Genomic DNA, 27,157 nt, shown 5'->3' on the forward strand with positions numbered 1-27,157 from the left:
AAAAAATAGTGTTAGTGTGGTAGTATCTGCTGTGTAGACATGAAGACTGAAATCCAGAGTGGTTAAGTAATTCGCCCTTCATAACCTTAATATTTTCCCTATTAAGAGCTCTTTATAGATTAAGGATCTTGGTTTCTTCCGTTTGTATTTATGTTCCTTACTGGTTCTTTGTTTTTAACATACTTCTTCCTATACTGTTTGACATTTTGATATTTTGCTGTTACAGATACTATACTTAACATCTTTGTACATCTTATCAATTATTTCCTTAGGTTAAACTTAAAAAGTTTCTTTTTTCTTTTGGTTTTGGTTTTTGGTGGTGCCCAGGATTGAACTCAGGTCTTCATATACATACATGTGCTAGGCAAGTGCTCTACCACTGAGCTGCATTCTCAGCACCTTCTTTCTTTTATTTTTCTTTTAACTGAACAGAGTTACTTCACACAGTTGAATTGACTGATGGTATTTTTCATTATGTAAGATAAAATGTTTAGAGGCTATCCTGCCTCTCATAGGTTCAAAGTGCTTTTACTTATTTAATTCTGTAGTGTGGGTCCCTTAAAGACACCCAGTAATGGAGACACAGGAAGCAGTGCCAACGGCTGGTGATAAATTAAGTAGGGGCATAGGAGTTGAAATTTGTGTTTCAGGAAGATCACTTTAGCTATCTTTGAAGAAATACAAAGTTGCAAATGCAGAATCACTGCAAGAGTCCTTAGGAATGTGTTTTGGTAATCTTGAAATATGTGGTGGTGAAAATGAAAAGAAGAGGTTGTGTTTGCATGTTCTGTAGAGATAGAAAGATTGGGCAGCATGAGGTTTGGTTGACATATGTGTCGGGGAAAAAAAAAAAACCAACTTGTAACATGATTCCCAGAGTTTTGATTGTGGTTGGCTGGGTAGAAAACATCATTAACTATGGTAGAAAATAGAAGCAGAATTTAAGTTTAGGGGGAATTAACTTTGTATTCTTCAGTTTTCAGAGTCTTTGCAATATGCAGGTAGAGATTGGATATTCCACAGAACTGGGCACTCACCCCATCACCGTCACTGTCCATTATGGTGCACTTAGTGTATGTTATTGTACACTCATTGGAGATGGTATTGGGGCATTTATTAATTGCCAGAGCTGTTTCAAGTACTTAAGCTCACAGTGACCTTTTTGGGTAGATACAGTTAACCTTATCAGGAAATAATTCTTGCAAGGCTGCACAGCCACTTAGTAGTGGGGCCGGGATTTCAGACAAAAGAGTCTGTGATATTTGTGGTGGGGTCAGCACTGCTATGTGTCTCTAGTAGACACAGAAAAAGTATCCTGGTGGGGGACAGTATGGTGTGGTGTGTGGTAGGATTTAGCTGGTTCATTCAGGAGGAAATACAAGCATTTTGGAGTGAGAGTTTGTTGACTAGGATTTTTTGCCTTGTCTTTTGACTTTAGTCTGTGATCAACAAGTTTGACTGAACATAAGAAGTCTTTTTCCTTTTTCCTTTTTCTTTGTCTGTCTCTCTCTGGCCACCCCACCCCCCACCCCCGTAGAGTTTACCTGTTAGCTACCAATGCTTCTGTGGACTACAGGTATTAATTTTCCAAATATACTAGAGATGTCATAGTCGTGGTTCTAGCCTGTCTACAGGATAGTTAATGACTGACTATTCGTTCTTTCTTTGTGGTTAACTTGTCTGGCCTAGATTCTCTTAGGACTGTGTTGAAAGTATCCAGAGGAATCTGGCACCTGGAACTGAAGCTCAGTTCTGTGTTATGTGTTTGTGTCCTTGCTGGTTAGGTATGTCAGAGGAGAGGACTGTTAGGAGAGATCTTTGCTTAGCTTGGGGGATCCCAGGGATCTTCTTTGCCATGTATGTTGGCAGGTGAAGAGCAGCATCTTAGCAGTGACCTATTGGCAAGGCCCTTCTCAAGAATTCAAACTCTAAACTCATCTTACAGTTCTCAGTTGATTATCATCTCCAATGTGACAAATTTTCAAGGTCAATACAGTTGTTTTATAAAAGGCTTTTCTAGAGATTTTCTCAATATGGATTTGTAGATACTAATTTTAATCACTATTTAATATAATATTGTTATGTATATCTTTTTGTAGTCACAAAGGTTTTTGATATTACTGTATACCATAAATCCATGTTTAAAGAACTATCAAATATGCCAAATGATAGAAGAGTAGAATAGGAATACTTGTGTTTAGTCTCACTTATCTTTTCACAGGAGGAGAGACTTCAGCATGCAAACCTCCATCTGTTCGGCTTGCACCGTCATTTTCATTCCATGCTGCTGGCCTTCAGATGGCTGGACAGATGCCCCATTCACATCAGTACACTGACCGTCGCCAGCCAAACATAAGTGACCAACAGGTTTCTGCCTTATCATATTCTGACCCGATTCAGCAGCCTCTAACTAACCAGGTAAGATCATGAAGTATCAGAAGTGGTATTGAAATGCTAGTTTCTTTCCTAAAATACTAGAATATGAAATAGCAAAATAATTTAAAAGACTTTAGTTTTATACATTACATGAGATTTTGTATTGACACAACATGGTGTTACGTTTTATTTAAAAATTGGACTTATTTTTCTTTTTACTTTGTATTTAACCTCATAACAGTCTCACTGTAGAATAGAGAAGGAAAAATACTATTTTAAAAGAATATTAAAGGAACTCAAAAAGCTTATTCTATGCAAATATGGTTAAATAAAAAGATGTTATAAGAAAATAAGATTCTGTTACAGCAAACTCACAGAACTGATTTTATATAGTTATAAACTACCTTAATATACATTTGTAAAAATAAAATTCTTTAAAATTCAAAGAAAAGGGCCGGGTATTTAGCTCAGTGGTTTCGCTGCCAGCTGCGCAAACGCAAGGACCCAAGTTTGATCCCCGGTACCAAAAAAAAAAAAAATTCAAAGAAAAAATATATGCATGTGAACTATTCTGTTCATTCAAATATTCAGAGTAGAGATCAATTTTCCATAAAGTTGCTTCTATAAAAATAATAAGTGCTGGAATCTCTTGAGATACACCTCACATGTGCGCATATGTGTGTATTTTAATATCTCCCTGAATTAGTTGCACACATCACATTGATTATTGGTTTGGGAGAATTTTCTTGCTGGCTGTAATTGTGAGGTAAAGTTTCTTCACTGTATTAGATGTGTGATGACCACTGAAAAGGAATTTTAGGTTGCATTGTTTTGTATAGGTCTTTTAATATATCAGAGTGATAGAAAAAGTTAAGAGATTTAAAAGTATTTTGTGTACTACATTATTTGAATTTTGTCTTCTCTTATTCAATAATGTTTTAATGAATAATTAGATACAGTTGAGTATCATTATTAGGAGGTATCCTAGTATGTATTATAATAAAGTTTTGTCAGTAGTTAAGCTGTCATTTCATTTATAGGATACATATAATATGTGAGTAGCAGTCACAGTTAAATAGTTAATAAGATGAATTATGGAAAGACTTTAAAAATTTGTTTTATACAGTAAATTGATTTAAAAATTTAGGTCTGTGTTTGAGAATTGGAGCAGTTCATTTGAATGTTCAAGTTTAGAAAGTATTTAACTGTGTGCCAGAAGAAAACTCTTACAATCCAATAAATAATAATGGCCGGATGATTTATTTGCATTGTGCTTTGAAGAAGCAGTCTGTCTGATTTAATCCCCGGCCTGTTGGGAAGCAGCCCCTCAGGCCAGTGCTGCTGCACTCTCTTCCCATGTAGTCTCCATCAGAGGAGCAGTGCCCCTGGGACCAGCTCCACTTCTCTCTCCTTAGATCCAGGGCTCTTCCGCAGCCCGCTTCTGCCATCTGTAGAGCTAGGAAAAACCCTTCTAAGTCATTTTATGATTATGTTATTGTAGTGAGTGATTTAGTTAGCAAAGTGTTGTTTGTCTCTGAGTCATTTAAAATGAGCCATATTTTACTTAGTATTTTCTCTGTAAGCTGTGCAGTGTTCTTAAAGATTATACGATGTTAGAAGAGATGCCTTTTAGCTGGGCATAGAAGTTTAAGTTGCCAGCCTAGGCAACTTAATGAGACGCAGTCTCAAAATAAAAATAAGTAAGTAAATAAATAAAATAATAGGACTGAGGATGTAGCTTAGTGGTAGACTCTTGTAAGTGAGATCCTCACTTCAATCCCCAATACCGCAAAAAAAAAAAAAAGAAAGAAATGTAGGAGATATAGAAGAGTATGACTGATAATTGGAATGCTAATTTTCTTTGGGCTATTTTAGTTTTCACAAAACCTTTCATAGTTCTTAAATTCTGCCAGTGCCCTGGATATGTGTGATATATGCCATTCAATTTTATTAATGCAGTAGCTCTTAAAATAGCAGAACGAAGAAATGTAGTGTTTCCAACTCCTCCTCCTATGTGAAAATGACGTAAATATCCATAAAATGAATGAAATAGGTATTGTTAAACTAGAACGTAACTTTTGGGTAAAGTCCTATATCTTTTTTATTTTTTTTTGAAACGGTCTCGCTATGTAGTTCACGCTGGCTTTGAACTCAGCATGTAGCACAAGCTGGCCTTGAATTCACAGCAGTCCCCCTGTCTCTGCCTCCTGAGTGCTGGGATTACAGGCGTGTGCCACCACGCTTGGCTAAAGTCCTATATCTTACCCTAAAATCTTTTCAGAGAAAAGGTTAATAGTGGTCTTAGCTCCTAACACCTGATCTAAGCTGGAAGTGTACTCTGCCTCTTTGCTTTGCGATTTATGTTAGGAAAATGGCCAAGAGATGGGAAACTGGAGAGACGATGTTTCCGCCTCCCGTCCTGTGGCTCAGGCAGCAGGGTGACATTTCACCTACCAGCAAATGGGGGAACTCCTGAAACCTTGTGAGCTCCTAGGTCTGCTGAATGCCAAAATAGTATTCTGTGAATGTAACTTTTTCTATGGTTTATGTTTTAAAAAGACTAATACGTAGTTGGAAAATGAGGTAGTTCAGATTTTATTAATTCTGATGATCTCTGTAGACAAATAGTTGTAATCACTGAAGGCTGGCCCCCCTTACACCTTACTTGGAACTTTTAAGGAGGAGAGACTCTCAAGAAGAGATATTTTAACTTAGTCCAGTAGTACAGCGAATTTACCACCCAGATAGCAACTTTTTAAGAAGAGTTTGAGTGTGCATGCAAAAACTGCCACTCTTCCTTTAGTTATTGTGGGTTACCATTAGAACAGGAGTGTAGACATTTTGGTGAAGGTTTTTTTTTGGTACTGGGATCAAACTCGGGACCTTGTGCTTTCGAGGCAGGCGGCAGCACCACTGAGCTACATCCCTGGCCTCGGTGAAGTCTTGGTATGATGTGTTCACTGTGTGTCTGCCCCTAATTGACCTGAGTTTCCTCTTAGAGGGACTTCATCAGGGGCTTCTAGCTTAGTAATTCCCATGGGCATACATATCCGTAGGAGCAAGTGAGGAACACGAGGCTGGGCTGGTGGTGATGACTGCAGGTACTTTAATGTAATTGTCTTTGAGGATCTGTTGATTGCAAGAAGCCCCATGGAGGGGAACCCTGTGCTGAGCATGGCATTTGGTGGAAGCATGATGCTGGAAGACACCCCAGGAACGTGGGCATGCGAGTTGCAGCATCCGTGGGTGTGTGTAGAGGGGTACAGCCCTGCTCTGTCCTCTCATTTTACTGGAAATGTTTAGTAGGAAGCACACAGTTGAGCTCTGCATTAGCCTACATGGTGACAAGGAGAGCCATAGTTTTGGATTGGTTAAGGGGAAAGGGCAGTTGAGGGGAAGGGTGGGGTGGTACTGTGGGGGGCGTGTTTTACTTCATTGTGGTAAAGCAGAGTTTAGCTTTGCTTCTGGGCAGATACTCGTGTGAGAGGGCAGGGCCTGCTGATGGCAGGAGCTGCCTCTTTCCTGCACTGACAGTCAGAGGCAGTGAGACTGTGCTGCCAGCTTGCTTCTTGGTGGCAACTAGTTTGCCTTTTATGACAAACTAGTGTATCTTTGTTGGCCTGTTTTAAGGCAGGTCAGGTTTTAGGAGTAATTCAGAAGAAACTTTTCTTTGGGCTCTGTGGTAGAGAGGACGTTCTGGGCAACACCCTGCGTGTCCCCTGGGCAGGGGGTGTCAAAATTAACACTTTGGGCAGCTGGGCATATTGGTTCTAGCGGTTGTCTTCATTTGAATCCAGATGAGAGAGATACTTTCGGAGAATAATTTTGTAATGTAGAGTTCTTTCTTTGTGAAGTAGATATATACAGATTACAAAAGAGGAAATCGCATCACTGAGTATAGTTAAAGTGCTAGTCTTTTCTGTCTGTTTAAGGTGATGCCTGATATTGTCATGTTACAGAGGCGGATGCCCCAAACCTTCCGTGATCCAGCAGCTGCTCCCCTGAGAAAACTTTCTGTTGATTTGATCAAAACATACAAGCATATTAATGAGGTAAGGCTGTTGGTTTGTTATAATAACATCTGTCGTGCATTTAAGTGGGAAAAGTTATTTTGTGCCTGTTTAAATATCCTAAACATGTTTTATTTCTTATGATTGTCATATATATGATTATTATAAAGACTGATAAGTTAATCCCTTATAGTTAGTGTAATTACAACTGTGTAAAAAAAGATAATATAATATTGCAAACAGTAAAGTTACAGGTAACTTCGTATTTTTTGAAGCATATTTAATATGCTTAGTTATCGGTTTTTGTAATAATTCTTCCCCAAATCAAGAAAGGAGGAAAATGACTATAATAAACTGTGAATATATGTTTCTGTGTTTTCCCTGAGTGTCAGAAAGCTCTGAGATATATCAATACCTAGTTATGCTCATTTGGCCTAGTTTATTGATCTCTGTATTTTTGTGATTTTATTGCCTTCATAGTTTTTTTAATGTGTGTTCTTTTGTCTATATCCTTCCATGGTAAGATAACTACAGTAAGAGCTTTTTGTTATTTATTTATATTGTAAAAATAATGGGTAAGATTTTTTAAAAAAATCAGTGCTTTGAATTACTTGTCTTAACTGCTTGTTTTTTTCTTTTTGCCATAAAAAAGTAATTTTCTGGGACTTTGGACATTCTTTTAGCTTGATCACTATTGCTTTTAGCCTCAACTCTAGCTTTATAATTAATTACTAAGTGAGCTTGTCTATAGAAGAGCCTTGCTTGTTTTTTTCTTCCAATAGGAGCCCTACATACTGTCACATAAAAGACTTATGCTTTGCCAGCTTTCGAACCATTTAACTTAAAAAATATTATGTACGCAAATTTTAGATATAGCAATTTGACGCTGCTTAATGCCAGTATTATTACATTACTGTGACAAGATAGAATTAACCCAATAAGGAGCATTAACTAGCATCTGAGTTAAATTTTGTGTATTTATTATGAATCATACACCACACTAGCTGACAAATTGTTTCAGTAGCACATTAATAGCAGTTTGCTGTTATCTGAGAAACTTGTTAAATAAATAGTAGCTTTATTGAAGCTTGTTTTTAAATATCTTGCCAACTTATATACTAGACTTTTTCAGATATTCTATGTAATGTAATTTATAATTTCCTCAAAGCTAGTTACCAGTTACTTGGACTTTGGTTAGTTTTTTTTAAACTACTCTTACAAAGAAAAACAGGTGTAATAAAAGTAACTTTGTTCTGTGATTAATCACAAGGCTTAGGACCATTAGTGAGCATAGGATCAGCATGGTTGTTTTTCGTTAATCATTAGAATTATTACAGGCTTAAACTGGGCAATTTTAATAAAACATTTCATCTGTACTTTAAGTTTCATTTTAAAATCTTAAAGTTGGCATGGACTAGAAAAGAGGGCCTGAAGGAACATGAAGGGGATAAAAGTTAATTTTTTTTGGTATTAACTACATTAGTGTAAATATTTCTCAGAATCTCATATTATACTTTTAAGATCTGTGCCATGTAGCCAGGTGTGGTGGCACATGCCTGTGGTCCCAGCACTTGGGAAGCTGAGGCAGGGTGATCAACCGTGAGTTCAAGGCCAGCCCGCGTTACATAGTGAGACCTTGATGCCCCCCCCATCTGTGCCATCTCACTATATATAAACCATATTTTAATTTAATACATAACAAGGCCCCTTCTTACTTCTCTTGAGTAGGACCTTGGGCCACTCCCAAAGTCTCCTGTTTATAAAATGCACCTGCATTACAACTAGACAATGAATTTCAGTGTAGCCTTTCCCCATTGGTCACATATCAGCTGCAGAAAATTCTTTATTTCATTAGTTACTGAGGGAAAATTCATCAAGTTCCTACTGGTATATTTGTTTCATTTATTCTTTTGATACGTGACCCTTGGAAAAGTGACGTAAGTTCCACAGTTAACACTGTGTGTTCTCATTTCAGGTTTACTATGCAAAAAAGAAGCGAAGACACCAGCAGGGCCAGGGAGACGATTCCAGTCATAAGAAGGAACGGAAGGTTTACAACGATGGTTACGATGATGACAACTATGATTATATTGTGAAAAACGGGGAGAAGTGGATGGACCGCTACGAAATTGACTCCCTGATAGGCAAAGGTTCCTTTGGACAGGTAACTGAATTGAATATGCTGCATTTCATGAGTTTGGACTTGATGTGAATCATGTCTTTAGATGACCCTCATTCTCTAAAGATGGTGAACCTGCATCAGCTATAAACATTCCCCTGCACTTCTTACAAACTTTCTTTGGCTACTACTGATTTTTTACTAATGATTAGGTGGTTAATTTTAATCACTAATAGATAGTATTACCTTTTTCATGTGGGCCCCAGAAAACCGAGGGCACCTGCTGTGCTGCCTGGAATGGGAATTCTTTTCTCCTCAAAGAGGTCCAATCAGATAGAAAAGGAAATATCTTTCACATGTAATGAATAATCCTGTGTAGATCCCACAAAGCCCACAGGAACATATGCCTCTTTTCAACCTGGGAGGGAAAAAAGCATGTCAGATCTAGTGATGCTTAGGACAAAATTGTACCATAGGCCAGTGTGGCAAACCTGTGGCATGTGTGTTGGAGTGGGCTGTCTTTATCATCTACAGCCCTGAGAGGCTCTCCATAGCTGCCATACCATAGCAGGCACACATCTGAATGTAGAAAGACCTAAGTTACTGAGCCATGTAGGTACGAAGTGTGTTTGAAGAGCTCTGTAACTGTGGTCTGGCGCTACCAGGTTCTTTGTGACACATGTATGATATGTCTGTTCCATCCTGTGTCTTGGAGGAAAATTTTCTTGATTTATAATCTCTTTTTTCTGTTTTTTTTTGGGGGTGGGTGGGTGGGTACAGGGGATTGAACTCAGGACCTTGCACTTTCAAGGCAGGTGGTAGAACCACTGAGCTATATCCCCAGTCCTATAATCTCTTTTTTCTAAATAAGAGCTTTCTCAGTATTTGAGGAGTCAGAAGTAGCTTCTGCTTCTCTATCAGAACCTCTAAGGAAAGGCGTTTCTCAGGCCCGGTTCTTCTTACCTAGGGCTGTGAGCGCCATATGTAAATATGGAGCTCCTGTCTCCACCTCAGAAACTACAGCAGCATTTGGACAGGTCTCATTAAGACTTACTTCTAACTTTGTGATACCTACCTTGAAAATTGTGTCCATACAGCAGTTTATATATATTCAGTATAATTATTTTACATACTTTTTGAGACAGGTTCTTGCTGTGTAGTTCAGGCTGGCCTTGAACTCACAGTGATCCTCCTGCCTCTGCCTCCCAAGTGCTGGGATTACAGGTGTGCGCCACCACACCCAGCTTCTTTCTTTTTTATGTATATAAATCTAATAAAGTTAGAAGCATATCTGCTTTCTGAGATGCACCAGAACCTTTTAAATATTTCATGTGTATTTTCGGGATTTAAACCAGGTTTTTCTCATTAAAAAAATAATTGGATGAATTATAGTAAAAAAAGTAAGTTTGATAAGAAAGGTTTAAAAAATCAAAGCACTTGTAAGGATTCATAATTCTATTAATCTAACTTTATTAGATTAATCTAATTTTTTATTAGTTAATCTAATTTTGTTATGAGTTACCCATTTTTCAAATACTATAAATATTGTGATAAGGATACAAACAAATTCATTTAAAAAGATGGAGTTAAAGTTACCCTGTAATAAAATGGATGGTATTGAGTGGAATCAGGGTCTTTTCTACTTAGGAAAGTCAGAAAAATGTAGCTAGTTAAGCAAGCATTAAGTAGATATCCAATTGGACAGAAACGTAAACTGTGGTGAAGGTGTGTCATTAAGAAGTAGAGAATTACTGATCTCTCTTCTCTTTTTCAGGTTGTAAAAGCATATGATCGGGTGGAACAAGAATGGGTTGCCATTAAAATAATAAAGAACAAGAAAGCTTTTCTGAATCAAGCCCAGATAGAAGTCCGACTTCTGGAGCTCATGAACAAACATGACACGGAAATGAAATATTACATAGGTAAGTAGGGTTGTGTGTCCGTTCCACACCAGGAATTTGAATCAGTGGTTATTTTTATATCAAAATATGTTGATTTTATATTAAAATTTTATTCCTCTTGGAGACCATAGCTTTATGTATTACTTAATCTCAAATCTTTGGGGATTGCACGTTCCAGATAGTGTACAATGTAGAAACAAATAAGAATAGTGTCTTTTTAAAAATGCAACTTACTCGTGCCATTTGTTTGTTTTAGTGTTACTTATTGATCCACAGTCACCCTTTTTTATTGAGTCACCCTTTTGGTAACTTTGACTGTTTCAGATGTAGGTCAGAAACTAGATGTTCAGAGTATGCATTCAGATGTAGCTCAGAAACCAACACCTTGCTGGTGTCTGTAAGCCAGTTTTGGTGTGCCTCAACAAGGATCTCAGGCCCTTCCCTGGGCCGTGTCTCCGTGAGGCAGCCTTAGAAGCAGTTGTACTTAATGGTAGCAGAAGTGAAAATAGCTGCTATATTTTACCTCTTATCATATTCCTCATGCTTTTCTTCTGTCATCTGTAGTAATCATAGCAGTCCCACAAGGAAGATAGTAGAATCCTTACTTAGAAATGGTGTGTATAAGAAGTAACATCTCCAGGTTCACAGAACTTGAGCTAGGATCTGAACCTAGTCTGCCTTACTTGAGAACTGGTATTGGTTTCATTGTCACATAGTCTTCTTTCTGGAAACTAAAACAGAAGACAAAAGAATTATGAAAATATTGTAGCCTAGGGCCAGCACCTTCTAATAAACCTTCTTTGCTATTTTTAGTCAAACCCAAGATGTCAGGGATTAAGACACCATTATCTTATGCACAACCAAGAAAAAATTGCTGCTAAGAATACATATTAGATACCATCAACTTTAAGATAACAGACCTTAGGATTAGTAAATTTTAAAATTCTGTAAGTACAGATATATAGTAACTCATGTTCAGAAATGTTGGCTGAACCTGATAAACATAAGATAAAATTTTATTTAACTCCTTTAAAAACAGGGAAATGGGAAATGCAGTGTCTTGAATAAAGCTTTATTTAAAATTGGTACCATTTTTAAAAAGGTTGCAGAGGGCTGGGGATTTAGCTCAGTGGTTTCGCTGCCTGCTGTGCAGGTGTAGAAAAGGATTATGGTTCTGTAGTTTTCCGAAAATGGTGGAAATAAGTAGTGGATAGTTAATGATACAAGATGCAGATAGTTCAGTTTTTTGTTTTTGTTTTTTTTTTGGTACCGGGAATCTTAACTCGGGATCTTGCGCTTTCGAGGCAGATGGTGGAACCACTGAGCTAAAGCCCTGGCCCTAGTTCAGATTATTTTAATTTATTCTCCTTTGTTCCAAGAAAAATGAATCTGTGCTATTAATTTTTCTTCCTTGGAGCTGAGCGTGGTATCACACACCTGTAATCCCCGTACTTGGGAGACAGAAGCAGGAGGATCACTCCGAAGCCCAGTGTAGGCTATGTAGCTAGACATTGTCTCAAAAATAAAACAAAAACCACTTTTTTTTTCCTTCCTTGGTTTCTTCTCTGTAGATAGATACCTGATATGATCCATATAACACTGAATTTGCTGCTCGCTTTCAGGTGTGGCTTAGTGTAGACGGCTCCAGTTCCATTCGAAGGACAGACTAAGGGGCTGATTTATGAAGTGCTCTCTGGACATGCCTTTACCCCCTCTTCTTTACACTTTGGGGGTCATCTTTTTGAGTGCTTCAGTGTAGAGAAACTGTCCACAGCAGTGCTGTCGTGCTTCGACAGTGTTCATGATGGTGTAATTTGTATGTTTTGCTGCCAGGCACATGAACAACTCTCCCATGCACTACTGTAACGTTTGCACCACCAGTGTGCAAGCCACCCGATGGCACAGTCATGCATGTACCACAGCGGGACAAGCTGGTGGGTGGGATGAATTGTGCCTTACTAAAGGAAACATGGCTGGCCTATAGGGAGTACTCAGAAATGTCAGCCGCTCAATTCTACACAATAAGGGCTGTTTTCTTTGTTTTGAATAAACTGACTTTAATGACCACTTCAGTTAATAATAACTAATTATATTAGTTATTACAAATACTCTTTTGGAAGAGGTTTTTTTTCCTTTTAAGTTCTGATTTGTGAAGATGGCAGATACCTTAGTCATTTTCTCATTGCTAGGACAACATACCTGACATCCGTAACTTAAAGGAAGAGAGGTTTATTTTGACTCATGTTTTCAGCCCACGGTTGGAGGGCATGGCAGAGGAGAGCTGCTCACATCATGGAATCCGAGAAAATGGAAAAGCCAGTGGGGCGGACACGTACCCTCCCCACCCCCAGCACTTTTAGCTATGAATGAATCGGCCCCAGAGACCCATCCACCTTCCCACAGCCCTACCTTTGAACACCTGAGGCTTTTGGGGGGCATTCTAGATTTCATCCCTCATAGCAAATATATAGTCTCTCAAAAACTAAGGTTCTATTTTTTAAAACAGGAAAAGAACTAGTGTTTTATTTATTTATTTTTGGGGTACTGGGGATTGAACTTGGGACCTTGAGCTTAAGAGGCAGGCGCCAGAACCACTAAGCTAAATCCCCGGCCCCAAGAACTGGTGTTTTAAAATGTACACTAGAATATTGTTATGTTGAGCCATTTTGCTGTGCAGTAGAACCCCAGAACTTCTCCTGTCTCACTGTAATTTAGTACCCATCGAGCAACCTTTCCTCATCCTCCTTTCCCCTTGCTGTCTCCTTTATAGCGTGTCTTAAATGGGTTATATGGTTATTTAGGATCTGCCAGATACCTGGCTTATTGGGTACATGATCTAATTAAAACAAAATTCAAAGTAGGTTTAGAAGTAATGATGTAGGTCTTGCCAACCCACGGTTCTTCCCAGAATTCACTTTAAAAGACTGAACAAACGTGCTTGTGTTGGAGCTTTCTTTGACAGTGTTTTAGTGCTCAGCACCTTGTAGGTACTCAGTAATGAGTGATGAATTATAAGGTCAAGTGGAAGTGAGTAGACCTTGCCTTGGGAGACCATTCTAATTACAAAGTTTCTTAAAGGGATTTTTGTGACCACATAGCAACTCTGACATCACTTATCTTTTGCATTCTTTTTGTGGCTACTGCTTAACTCAGAAGCTATAACCCTTGCATGGGTCATGTCTGTGTGGTGTCAGTGAAGCTATTTTTACTTTTAAACCTATGAATTAGAGTGACTAAGAGCAGATAGCCTTGAAGGAGTCTTTTTATTATTTGCAGTGTCAAATAGTGCCATAGTCTTTTATAAGCCATGAAGAATTTCCATTGTGTTACTTAGCCCAAATTTTAGACTACCCATGTCATGAGTGATCTAAAAACAACACTGGTGTGTAGTGCTTCAAGGCAGGCCATCCAGGATGAGTACCAGGAAAATATGGATGTGTAGTTCTCAGAGAGATGTACAGGGAAACCTATTTTGTGATACTAAAAGGCTAAAGTGAAGGTAGCCTTGATGGGGTGGTTTCATGTCACTCTAGTTGTTACAGTGCTCAGTCTGGTACACGTAAGAAGTTCATAGTGAAGGGCAGCCCTTCATTATGGTGAATGACCCCTTTGATGTGAAGTCAGTGTTAATACTTAAGCATGATCTTTAAGGCAGATTGTAAAAATTCAGCCTTTTCAGAGGGCCAGCAGTAGTAGCCATTCATGTATTCTTTACCGTTTTGTTATTCATAGGCCTACTCATCATCTCCTGTGATTATTATTTAGAAGTTGTTAAAAACCTTCAGTCTCACACAAGATTTCCCTTCTATCAGTTTGATGAACATAATCAAGTGCCTTGATCATGGATTCCCAGTGCCTTATAATACCTGATTTCAAAACACTTGATAAACAGAAAATAAAACTTGAAAAACAAAATATAAAAATAGCTTTTACTTTGACAGTTGTAACAGAACATTGTTAGTAAACACAGGTTATTTATCAGGCCAGTGCAGGGGCAGCCAAGTATATGAACCAGAGATCCTAGTAGGTAGAAGTTGTGAAGTATGGCTCTCAGGATATAAAAAGCTTTTTCTTTTATGTAAATCATGATCAGGTTGCTGAGTATCCTCCCTACTGTTTTGTAAATTGGCTCTTTGTGTTTTCATTCCTGACTTAAATTTTTTTTATAGAAGTAAGACATTTTGGTGGTATTGTTTATTGACGGACACTAAACCTGTTTAATTCAGCAGGAGAGCACTTTAAATATTCTTAACTATTTTAAAATGTACTTTTAAATACTGCCTAACGGCTGATCTTCACACCTCAGCTTTTCACTTTGCATTTGACATTGTAATGTTACAGGCCATGTGACAGTATTGTATGTGCCACTCTATTCCTACTGGTATGTATAATTTAAAATAAAACTGTTTTCTCTTTCAGTGCATTTGAAACGCCACTTTATGTTTCGAAACCATCTCTGTTTAGTTTTTGAAATGCTGTCTTACAACCTCTATGACTTGTTGAGGAACACCAATTTCCGAGGGGTCTCTTTGAACCTAACACGAAAGTTTGCGCAGCAGATGTGCACTGCACTGCTCTTCCTTGCCACTCCAGAGCTTAGTATCATTCACTGTGACCTAAAGCCTGAGAATATCCTTCTTTGCAACCCCAAACGCAGTGCCATCAAGATCGTTGACTTTGGCAGTTCTTGTCAGTTGGGGCAGAGGGTAAGTATATTTTAGGAGTTGTAAATTAAAATAGAATTAGATAGACAAGTATAAGTAGATTTTTCTTTTCTTTTAAGACGGGGTCTCATGCAGTTTAGGCTGACCTCAAATTTGTTATGTAGCGGAGGCTGGTCTTGAACTTGCAGTGATCCTCCTGACTCAGCCTCTTAAGTGCTGGGATTACAGGCATGTGCCACCATGCCCAGCCCCGTAAGTAGTTATTTCAAATGCTATGAGTAGTGTGTGTAAAGTTTGGAGGCAGTTACAGGATGGTTATTTATCTCTAAAATGTAGCACTGAAACACCTTGTCTTGTTATCTATTTAAAATACAAAAGTGATAGGGCCGGGGATTTAGCTCAGTGGTTCCACCGCCTGCCTTGCAAGCTAAGGACCCAAGTTCGATCCCCGGTACCAAAAAAAAAAATAAATAAATAAATAAAATACAAAAGCGATACTTTGAATTAGGAGATACTGAATTTTCAAAGTGGATGTATTTAAATTCATATGCATGCTAAAACACTAAGAATCGGAGACAAAAGAATGAAATATTGAGTGATTTGTATTTCCCAGATAAAAGTTTTCGTATAAAGTTTGGGGAATTGCAGTACTGGAGCTTGAATCCTTGCTATAAAATATTCTCTACATTGTACCAAGATAAATGCTTTTCGTGAAAAACTTAGGGCTAAAAACCAGTGCAGTGAGTTTTGCGTTAGTCATGGTATTGCCATATAGATATTTCAGAGCTGATGGATGTACTTGTTTTGACAAATAAGTTTGTCTTTCCCTCCCTCTCACAAATTAGAATTTGTATAGTTCTGACACATATCCAAACTGATTTTCCTCCCACTGTTAAAAACAGATATATCCATAGTGATAAAAGTTTAGCTGATTGAGGAAAGCAAAGTTTTCCTGCCATTCTGTCTAGCATTATGAAAACTACTCTGTGTTTTGCTAATAGAAGTTACAGGTGATCCTCCTCTTCAAAGGAATTAGGATCACATTTGGTAACATTTTACTCATTTTATACACTGTTCTACTTATGTCAAAAGTATTGAAATTATTTTTTTTTAAGAAATGTAACATTTCACATTACTATTTCATATTGGCTTTTCCACTGTTTTCCAAATTTCCTGTCCTATCCAACTTTTATCCAGGTTTTAAATACAGCAGGTTAATTTGGTTGTGAAAGTTTATGGCCAGTTAATAGGATTGTCCTTTTGTGATGTTCTGCAAATTATCTTACAGTAATGAAGCTATAGATTATTGAAATAGTTTTTTTAAAAGTTGAAGTAAGCAGTAAAGTTTGCAGTTTCATATGGCCCTGAAAAATCAAGAGATGTTCAGTAGTTAATACAGGACGGTAGTTTATTATGAATGAAAATACATATTCACCTTGAGAAAATTTCAGTAGATTTTAGACTTTGAAAGTTTTTTTACCCTATTTAAATCAAACTGTATATTCTATCCTAATTTCAAAGACTTTTATGTCTGTCCAGCCAAACTGAAATGACCCTTTAGCTAGTTAAATATTCATATGCATTGGTATAATGAGAGAGGTCATTTCCAAAATACATGTGCCGTGCCCTGGCCCCAGGTCTGTTGGATCAGAGCCCAAAGATGGCAGGGCAATTGTATTTCAGGGAAGAGTTCCTTTGGGGATTTTGGTGCACAGCCTTGTGAAAGACAAAGCCCTTACTCCTTTAACCAAATTGGATAGATAGGTTGGTGACAGTTTCTTTTCATAAGCAGTGCACTGATACAATCTGATGAGTAGGGGCTCTTTTGGGTTTAGGGCACCAAAAATAATAATGACATAAAAACTTGGAAATGTAGTACAGGTGAGCATTGCTTAACTAAAATGCTTGGGACCAGAAGTGTTTTAGGTTTCAGAGTTTTTTGGATTATGGAACGTCTACATAGACATTCCAAAAGCTAAAAATCTGAAATCCTCCAAAATCCAAATTTTTTTGAGTGCTGTGTTTGAGAATTTGGAGCATTTTGGATTTGGGATTTTTGGGTTGGGGTGTTCAGCTGATACTTTTTCTCAGTTGTTTTGAATTAGGCTTTCTCCTCATAATACCATAAGGTTGGGATCACCTGCCTAGGTCTGAGATATTTTTAAAGACTTGGCTAGGGTTCTCAGTGGAAATCACAGGAGATTTCATGAGCTTTCATGGATGCCTGGTTTGGGTGTTAAGTTAGAAATTTTAGTTAGGATTTTCTTGCTCTCTTTTAATAAAGTTTACTTAAATATTTCTGGATACAAATTTACAGTGACTGTGAATTGAGTAGATCTCTGAAGACATTCTCAGGTTACTTCATTGAAAATATCCATTTCAAGATTTTCTTACTCTAAGAAGTCTTGAGTTGAGGTAAAGAGGACAAGGTAAAAGTGATAGTCAGAAACCACTCCCAACTGAACCTGTATGTAGCAGCGTTTTTAGGATTTACTTGTGAGACACTAGAGTACAAATGTTTGAATTTTAAGTTTCGTGTACTTTTGTTACTTGACTCTTAATTCTGAAATACATTCCTTTTAAGTTAATTTGAAAACAAGTTAGCTGTTAAGTAAATGGTAAGCCAAGTGCCATCCATAGTAGGAAGGAATAGTTACTCTCAGTAATTTTTTCTAATAAAACATAATTGCTTTAAGATTTATTTTGACTACTAGTAAGAATTGGATTACATGAAAAGGTCTGGATTTTTACATACAAGGGATGATAGAAAAATAGAATTAATATTTAAATTTAAAAATTTATTACAGTAAAAGACACATTGCCATGAATGGCCCTCACAGTATTTCTCCTTGCTTTGAACACACTTTTCCCATCATTCTTGCCACCTTGTGAAGCATTTCAGGGAGTCCTCTTTCCTGTCTGAGGTGTGATCAGAATATGGTGACTGCTGCTCCAAGCACCATCCAGCAGAAAGGCAGCTTGTTAAAGCATGACCCTGTGTCCTCATCCACCTGATTCATCGGATCTGGCACTGTGTGACTTCTGGCTCTTCCCCAAAGTCACAATGACCATGGATGGTCAATATTTTGAATGGATTCAAGACAGTGATGCAGGCATAACAGCACAACTAAAGACACTCATGAAAGAGGACTTCAGAACTGCTTCAGAGAGTGGCAAGAACAGTGGGTTGTGTTGGAAGTGAAGGGGGAGTGTTCGAGACGCATTAATGACATTGTGTCTTTTGCTCTGTTTTTATGTAAACACACTTTTTCCATCACACCTTGTATTTTTATATTTCATGTTTCTATTAACCAAATCACTTGAATGTTGAGTTTTGTAATCATTATTTGTAGTCTAGTATTGAAATTTTCTATTAATATGAAATTGATGTTCTTAATCCAGTGTTGACCACAGTTATAAACTAACTTGCATCGAATTCATACTATTCTGAACTATTTTTCAGATATACCAGTATATTCAGAGTCGCTTTTACCGGTCTCCAGAGGTGCTATTGGGAATGCCTTATGATCTTGCTATCGACATGTGGTCCCTTGGGTGTATTTTGGTTGAAATGCACACTGGAGAACCTCTGTTTAGTGGTGCCAATGAGGTATATGATGTTTTGATTCTGTTTTCCTCCATATCTGTGTAATCTGAAGGTTTTTTTCAGGGGATGATGTCTATTTACCAAATTAGACATTCACATGTAAAGTCACTTTTGATCTTATGTCTTAGATTTTTGCATATTTGTCCGTTGGCATGTAATAGTGAGTTTAGAATGATAAGATGGTAATTAAGTTTTTAAAATTTGCTTATGAAGAGAACATTGAGTTAAAGTAGAAAGTGTTATAAATATATTGCATAATTTTTACAGGTAAGGAGAATAACAGAAAGCTTCAAGTGATCATAAAGGAATGAGGGCCACCCTGAAAAATGGCATAAACATTGCTATAAACCTTTGAGACTATAGTTTGCAATCGGAAAGAATAATGACCAGTACAGTTGACACAGTCTGAAGAGTTGAGGATAACCTAGAAGTCTAGGGTTTCAGGACTGCAGAGGCTGTGCAACCCGTAAATTTTAGCCTGTGTTCCTGAGAATTTGGGCAGTTGGAAGCAGTGGCTACGAGGCTAGGTTCCCCCTGCCTTGAGAGGAATTGAGCTTCCATTTGTTCTACAACTCTCCAGTTGTGAGATTTTCTTCCCCCCTTTTTTTTTAAAGAAAAATTGGTCATTGTTGATCTTGACCAGGATATTCATTTACAAATGAAGAATGAAAGGCCAGACGTTTAATGGATTACACAGTTGTTAATAGGTAGTGTCAGAAACTTGTCCCTTCTTTTTCATTTATTTCAACTTGAGCTCGCAAGGCACTCTTTGGCAGGAGCTACTATAGTATTTTTTTTTTTCTTTTTCTTTTTTGAAAAACTAAAACATTTTCATAACCAAATACAAGAATAATAAGTTACTACACTGAATATCATTATCTTCAAAGTAGTTTGCTCAGTACAAGACATAAACTAAAAAAGATTCTTAAAAAACATAAACTTTATTTTCAGTGAACTAATATACTAAGATAAACTTTAATATAAAAAACAAATTAGCATATATAAAAATATTTTTAAAACAACAGATTATATAATTTGAAGATTTGAACTTGTCTCTACTTCCTATTCTCTGTTTTGCTCTTCGTGTGTGTGTGTGTGTGTGTGTGTGTGTGTGTGTGTGTGTGTGTGTAGTATTTCTCATATAAAGAAACCATGTGTTACTGAACTTGTATATCTGACTTAAGTTGCGTCCATTTATTCATGGATGCCTCAAGTTTTATCTTTATACCATAGTATTTGTTTGTAATACTAAGTACCCTATGAATTAGTAATTTTCTGGGGCTTAAACATTGTTAGGATCACCTGAAACCTCAGTGGCCTCCCGTCTTCTCCCTGTTAGAGCCAAACCCTGTAAGTAGCTCCCCATCCCTCCTCTCTGGTGCAGGTTATCTCTGCAAGCTCTCTTCTGCTCCCTCCTCCCTTCACCCTCCGCCCCAGCTCGTGGTCTTCTCTGTGGTACCTTGAATTTCTTCCTTCCTGTGTCTGAGATGTTCTTTCCCAGGTAGTCCTTGGCTCATTCCTATAAGCCTGTGCTATACCTTCACCTTGGTGACAACTCATATAACACCCTAGTTGAAGTGCAGTGTCTGTGCATCCCATCCCCAGTAGATTTCCTCCATATTACTTAGTCTTCCTCTGGCAGAGTATATTGAACTGCTTTGGGCCCTTTGTATCTGCAGGTTCTGCACCCTCAAGACTCAATCAACTACAGGTCAAAAATATTGGGGGAGGGGAGAAAACTGCATCTGTACCTAATATTTACAAGCTTTTTTCTTTTCTCATGATTTTGTAAACAACATAACAAATATTTCTATAGCATTTACATTTTTCTAGAAATTAAAAAGTAACTTACACATAATTGAAAGTACATGGGAGGGGCTGGGGATTTAGCTCAGTGGTTTCGCCGCCTGCTGCTCAAGTGCAAGGACTCGAGTTCAAGCCCCGGTACCCCCCCCAAAAAAAAAGTACATGGGAGAATATCTGAATGATTTAGACTCTATCAACTAATTTATAGCAATGTTTACACCAATTTTCAGAGTAGCCCTCATTCCTTCATGATCACGTGAAAATAGTATGACATTTTGTATAAAGGGTTTAAGCATCCACAGATTTTGGCCATGGCAGGGTGAGGTGTAGAGGGGTTGTTCTTGCCTGGAACCAACCCTCTGAAGGTATTGAAGGATGACTGTATCTGTTTATTAAAATTAGTCTCTTCTTGGTATTATGTACACTTTTTTGACAGAGATGTAGTAGATTGTATTTGAGTGTACACTTTTTAAAAAAAACTTTTTTGGGGCCGGGATTTAGCTCAGTGGTTTTGCCGCCTGCTGCACAAGCGCAAGGATCCGAGTTCGACCCCTGGCACCAAAAATAAATAAATAAATAAATAAATAAATAAATAAATAAACTCTTAGGTCCTCACGTAAGACTGAGATTTTTACTGATTATTTAAATCTCTCCAAAAACAAACTTTAAAACTTCCTTGCATCCTTTCTTATTGTCATCCATTGTATCCAGGATCACTGGCCATAGATCTGTGCATTTGTTAATTACTGCATGTCTGGTCCCACAAGGCTGAGGGACTTCATGTCTTTTGGTCATAACTGTATTCTTAGTGCCTAGACGAGTAACTGACACATAGGACGTGCTCAGGTTATTTATGAATGAATTGATGAGTAGAAATAGGATGTACAGTGGAAATTACAGGCTTTATTTTTGTCTTTAATACAGGTAGATCAGATGAATAAAATAGTGGAAGTTCTGGGTATTCCGCCTGCTCATATTCTTGACCAAGCACCAAAAGCAAGAAAGTTCTTTGAGAAGTTGCCAGATGGCACTTGGAACTTAAAGAAGACCAAAGATGGAAAACGGGTAAAATTAGGGACACAGCTCTTAGTCGGTTGGAGGGCCCCTTTCTCCCCCTTCCTTTTTTCACCAGAGGAGTTATTTTATAGTGGCTCCCTTTTAACTTACTTGAAATCGGTACTTAATTTGTTCCACGATTCTGGAAAAGATGGCCACATTTGTTTGTGTGGGGAAGATGGCCATGGTCATGTTTGTCACCTGATGCAGAGTTTGCAAACAAAAACAAAATTTTGCCAAATGTTTGTTTGTAAACCAAATTGTTTGCAAACAAAAGCATTTGTGAACTGAGGTACCACTGTACAGTCACAATTCCAATATAATTTAACCTGAACTATCATATACAGACCAGTGTTGGATTAGTGGTCAGAATTCTCTTTATGGCTTCATTTAAAACAAACCAGCCAAACAACCTGTGTGCCTGCCATGTGGGAGCAGCCGCTTAGGTCACCAGGCCTTGTTTCGGTACAGGTGTCAGTGAGTTTAACCTTGGTCTCTCAGTTTGGGCAGACATAGTAAAGTTAGTTGATGCTCTGCAACTGGAACAGAAGTCATGATGGCAGTAAATGATTTTTTTAAAGCTCACTTCGGGTGAATTATTTGAAATGATGGTTTTGGGTACAAGAAGTGAGACTTTTTGAGGATTTGAACTGACCGGAGGAGCCTGTGTTAGGTTTGCATTAGTAATTTCTTTTCTATAAAAAAATTTTTCAGATACTTAAACTATGTTAATAATACATGATAGCAACTATGTATTTACACTTTTGATTTATATATCTGGAAATTACCATCTTTTGCAATCTAGCTCCCCTAGTATTGAATGAATATAATATTAGATGTATGATTGGATATGATGTACATACACTTCACCATGTGGCTGCAGTTCTACATTTCTGACATTGAAGATATTTCTTTTTTGCTCTAGTTACTGTTTTGCCCTTGCATTTTAGTGGTGCTGCCACCAGGTGTCATTTTCTGTGAACTGAAGAAAGTTGTTCACTTTAATTCACTTCAACTCAGCCATGGTGTCTTAACTTTTAATATCAAATGATTTTGTAATTATTTCTTTCACAGTTGGTTTGCTGCTTACTGCCTTCTGCTTTAGTCACTCAGATTGCAAGCAGTGCAGTTTCTTCTTATTAGATTATGTCTACTTCCCATAGGGAAGAGATGGAAAATATCAAGCCAGCATCCTGAGGCCCTCTTTTACCTTTATCATCCACATAGATCATCCATTGTGGCCCAGTTTTTGTTGAATCTAAATATAGGCTGAGAATCTTTAGTTTCACCAGCATTCAATGTAGCATCTACTAGTTGGAATTAGAATGCAGGGCTTGAAACCTCCTTTATGTTTTCTTTCTCCAGTACAACCTGCTACTACTTCATTTTTGATTTATTTTCCCTGTCCCATTTCCCAAATCTCTCCTGTATAAAAACCATAGTTATATAACTGTGGCCTTTCACTATCATTTCTTCCAAATTGAGCTATAGTTACTATGTTTAATTATTTGGAGAAGCATTTTAGGAATGAGTAGAGCAATCTTCATTTTTTAAATTGAAACTGATTATCTTAACCTACATTTAATATCTGTTAATTAACTGTGAATTTTATGAGCTCTTCCCTAGTGGAACTTAGTGACTTAAAAAATTTTAAAGTATGAAATAACTTTTTCTCTTAATAAAAATTAGTTTTCTACCCAAAAAATCAGTTCCATAATCAAATGATTGTATTAAGAAAAATATACTGGGGATTGTTTTTTACAAAATCATTACTGGCTATCTTGCTGTAGTTTGATTTTTTTTAAACTTTTCTTATTTTATGTTTTGAAAGTCCATTTGAGACTTTCTGTGAATGAAATATACACCTACTGTATTTCCTTTCTTTGGTAGACCAAGAAGTAAGTGATACCAAATGATGCTGTTTTGTTCAAGTATAATTTATATACAATAAGATACATATATTTAAATATTAAGTTTGTATCCAATACCTAACATGTGATGTAGAATATTTCCACCATCTCTGAACTTCTTATTTGACCCTTTTCTGTCATCTCGCTTCTGATTTCTATAGTCATAGGTTAGTTTAATGAACAAGCAGACTTCATATAAATTGGAATCTTAATTGTTTACTCTTTGTTTTGTTTCTTTTGCTTAAATTTTTTTTAGAGGAATGACATTCTTATTGTTGTATATCTTAATTTCATTTTATCATTTTATCACTTAATTTCATTTTATCGCTTCATAGTATTTCACTGAATAACTACCATAATTTATATTCACCTGTCAGTGAACAGTTGGGTTTTTTCCAACGTGAATAAGCTACTTGAAACATACCTAACATAAGTGTTTTTGTATATATATACATTTTCATTTCTCTGGTGGCACTACTTATAAGTGGCGTTGCCAGGCCATAGGGTATATATGTATTTGCTTTCCTAAGAAAATACCAAACAGCTGGGTGTGGTGACACATGCTCGTAATCCCAGCACTCGGGAGGCCTGGGCTACATAGTGGGACCCTGTCTCAAAGAAAAGAAAAAACCAAACAGTTCTGCAAGGTTGTTTTTATTATTTTATATTTCCATGGTATGATGTAGTTGACATAGTTGGTTGTTTGGATTTTAGTCATTTTAGTGGGTATATAGTGGGTTGTTTCTGCATTTCTGCATGACTAAGGCTATTGACCACCTTTTTTTTTTTTTTGTCGGTACCAGGGATTGAAGTCAGGACCTTGGCCTTGTGAGTCAGGTGTGGTGCCACTGAGCTAAACCTCAGCCCTTGACCACCTTTTTATATGCTTATTAGCCAAGTATATATCGTTTTTTATGACACTTCTTTCCAGTTTTTTGCTCATTTGTGTGGGGTAGTAGTTCTTTACATATACTGGATATAAGTTCTTGTCACATGTATGTTGATATCTTTTCTCAGACCAGGTTGCTCTTATTCCTTTTCTGAATATGGTATTCTTTTTTTTTTTTGGTTCTGGGGATCGGACTCATGTCCTTGTGCTTGCGCAGCAGGCGGCAAAACCACTGAGCTAAATCCCTGACCCTGAATATGGTATCTTTTGAGGAGCAGGAAATTTTAGTATCTGTTAACTTTTTAAAAAATAGATCTCGAGAAATCTTTTCTATTCCTAAGTTTGATGATATTCATTTACAGGTTTTTTTTGCTAAAAATGTTTTTGACTCAACTTTTGTGGTTAAGATTCTGTGGTCTATCTTAAATTAATTTTTGAGCATGGAATAAGGTAAAGGGGTTAAAAAAACAGCATCTTTTGTTGAAAATAATTACCTTTCCCTCTTGATCTGGTTTGGTACTTTGATAACAAAACAGATTCACCTTGTGTGTTTCCAAAATGGATTGTATTCTTTTCCATCTTCTTATCCTTATATACCACAGTGCTGATGTACTACAGTCTTCTAGTAAGTCTCGAATTCAAGTATTTTTTTTTTTTTGTACTGGGGATCGAACTCAGGACACTGCACTTGGGAGGCAGGCTGTGGCAGCACTGAGCTAGATCCTGGCCCTCGAATTCAAGTATTTTTTAAGTCATAACTCCTTTCTTCTGTTTCAAAATTATTTTATATTTTAGATCCATTTTATTTACATATAAATTTTTAAAATTAGCTAATACATTTATATCAAAAAATCCTGCAAGAATTTTGACTAGGATTTCATTGCACTTCCATTCTGGTGGATGAGCATCCTAATATCAAGTCTTCCAATCTGTAACCATGGGTGATTGCTCCATTTATTTAAGTCTCTAGTTTCTCTCACGTTTTATAGTTTGAATGCATGTATTTTGTTCAGTTTATTCTTGTTTTTAAATTTTGGGATATTTTAAGCAGCACTGTTTTAAAAATATCTCCTAAATTTTCATTGATAATTTATGGAAGCATAGTCGAATTTGTATGTTGACTTTGTGTTCTAGACCTTGCCAGATTCACCTGTTTGTCCTTGAGATTTTGTAGGGTTTTCTGCTTCAACAGTCATAGCGTATGAATGAAGACAGTTTTATTCTTGTAATTCTTTTTACTTTGTCTTAGTTCCTTATATGGATTAGGTCCTGTATGTGTTGAAAAGCAATGGTGAGCAGGTACATCTTTCTTTGTCTCCAGTACTGTGGGAAACACGTGCAGTCATTCAGCTTTCAGTATGACATTGTTTACGCAGTTTCCTGTAGATCAACCCCTTTATCAGATTAAGGAGTTCTTTTGTGTCTGTATTTTGAGAAATTTTAATAAAGGGACTTTGAAACTTGCCACATGCTTTTTCTGCATTTATAGAGATACTCATATGATTTCCTTCCGTTATGTGTAAAATACATAAGTTAATTTTATTTTATTTTTTTTTTGGTACCGGTGATCGAACTCAGGCCCTTGTGCTTGCAGGGCCATAAGTTAATTTTTTGAATGTTAAACTTCAATTAATGATGAACAGCAACTGGCTTTGGTAAACTCTCCTCATGTATTGCTGAGTTCAGTTTACTAGTCTGTTGGTAGGGAACTTTTATTTCTGTGCTTCAGGATTATGCTAGCCTCATAAACTCTTGGCAAGTCTTTCTTGATATTCTGAAAGAATTTGAATAACATTGGCATTATATCTTCTGTAAATGTTTAATAGAGTACATTCATGAAGCCATCAGAACCTTGTATTTTCTGTTAGAAGATTAATTGTAATTCATGTTTTTTAATATAAGTATGGCTATCCAGATGTTCGTTTTCTTTTTGAGTTAGTTTTGACAAGTTGTGTATATTAAGAAACTTCTTTCTAACTTAAATTGTTGAATAGTATTAGCATAAAATCCATAATATTTCAGTATCTTCTGCTTTCTAGAAAATCTGTAGTGATGGTCACACTTTTATTCCAGATATTCATCATGAGGAGCACCTCCCCTTCCCAGTTAGTCTTGCCAGGGTTTTATCAAGTTTCTAACTCTTTTCAGACAGTCAGCTTATGACTTTGATTTCCCTTGTGTAATTTGTAGTCTAGTTTCTATACTGTTGATATTTGTTCTTTTTTGTGTTCCTTTTCTTTTACTTTGAGTTTGAATTTGCTATTTGTTAGCTTCTTAAAGTAGAAGCTTAGATTATTAATTTAAACCTTTCTTCCTTTCTTGTCCAGCATTTGTGGTACAAATTTCCCTGTAATCTCTGCTTTAGCTGCATTGTAGAATCTTTGGTATGTTTCAACTGTCATTCTTTTTGAAGTGTTTTTAGTTTCTCATGATTTCTTCAACTCATAATTATTTAGAATTTTATTAAATAATTTCAAGGTATTTGAAGATTTTCTAGACCCCATACTGATCCCTAGCTTTTTTTGTTTTTGGTTTTTTTTTTTTAGGCAGGGTCATACTTTGTAGCCCAGGCTGACCTTGAACTCACTGTGATCTTCCTGCCTCAGCCTCCCAAGTACTGGGATAACAGGTGTCCGCCCCCCCCCCCAGCTTGATTCCTAGTTCAGTAGCACTGTGATCATGAAATATTATTTCACCCTTTTCAAATTCTTTTGTTTTATGGCCCAGTGTGTGAATCTGTCTTGGTGAATGTTTCATGTGTACTTAATAAAAATTGTATTTTGTATTTGTTTGCTGTAGTCCACAAATATCAATATATA

At 36.9% G+C, this 27,157-nt stretch overlaps 1 protein-coding gene across 15 annotated transcripts in view; it reads left to right on the forward strand.

The window, feature by feature from the left end:
* Positions 1 to 27,157, forward strand: part of Dyrk1a (dual specificity tyrosine phosphorylation regulated kinase 1A) — a 135,848-nt gene that overhangs the window by 94,757 nt on the left and 13,934 nt on the right. For 11 of the 15 annotated variants that reach the window (XM_087212238.1, XM_004842382.4, XM_087212249.1 and 8 more), the window contains 7 exons: positions 2,222 to 2,418; positions 6,309 to 6,428; positions 8,362 to 8,550; positions 10,280 to 10,427; positions 14,826 to 15,112; positions 18,534 to 18,680; positions 21,408 to 21,548. In XM_087212238.1, coding sequence (XP_087068364.1) covers positions 2,222 to 2,418; positions 6,309 to 6,428; positions 8,362 to 8,550; positions 10,280 to 10,427; positions 14,826 to 15,112; positions 18,534 to 18,680; positions 21,408 to 21,548 — 1,229 coding nt within the window. Of the gene's footprint in view, positions 1 to 2,221; positions 2,419 to 6,308; positions 6,429 to 8,361; positions 8,551 to 10,279; positions 10,428 to 14,825; positions 15,113 to 18,533; positions 18,681 to 21,407; positions 21,549 to 27,157 lie in introns of those variants that run through there. The other 4 variants (XM_087212251.1, XM_087212254.1, XM_087212252.1 and 1 more) reach the window with 1 other exon arrangement.

Source organism: Heterocephalus glaber, unplaced genomic scaffold (genome assembly GCF_053883595.1).
Source record: "Heterocephalus glaber isolate CG9 unplaced genomic scaffold, H.glaber_assembly_v1.0 deba00000122, whole genome shotgun sequence".
NCBI lineage: Eukaryota > Metazoa > Chordata > Mammalia > Rodentia > Bathyergidae > Heterocephalus > Heterocephalus glaber.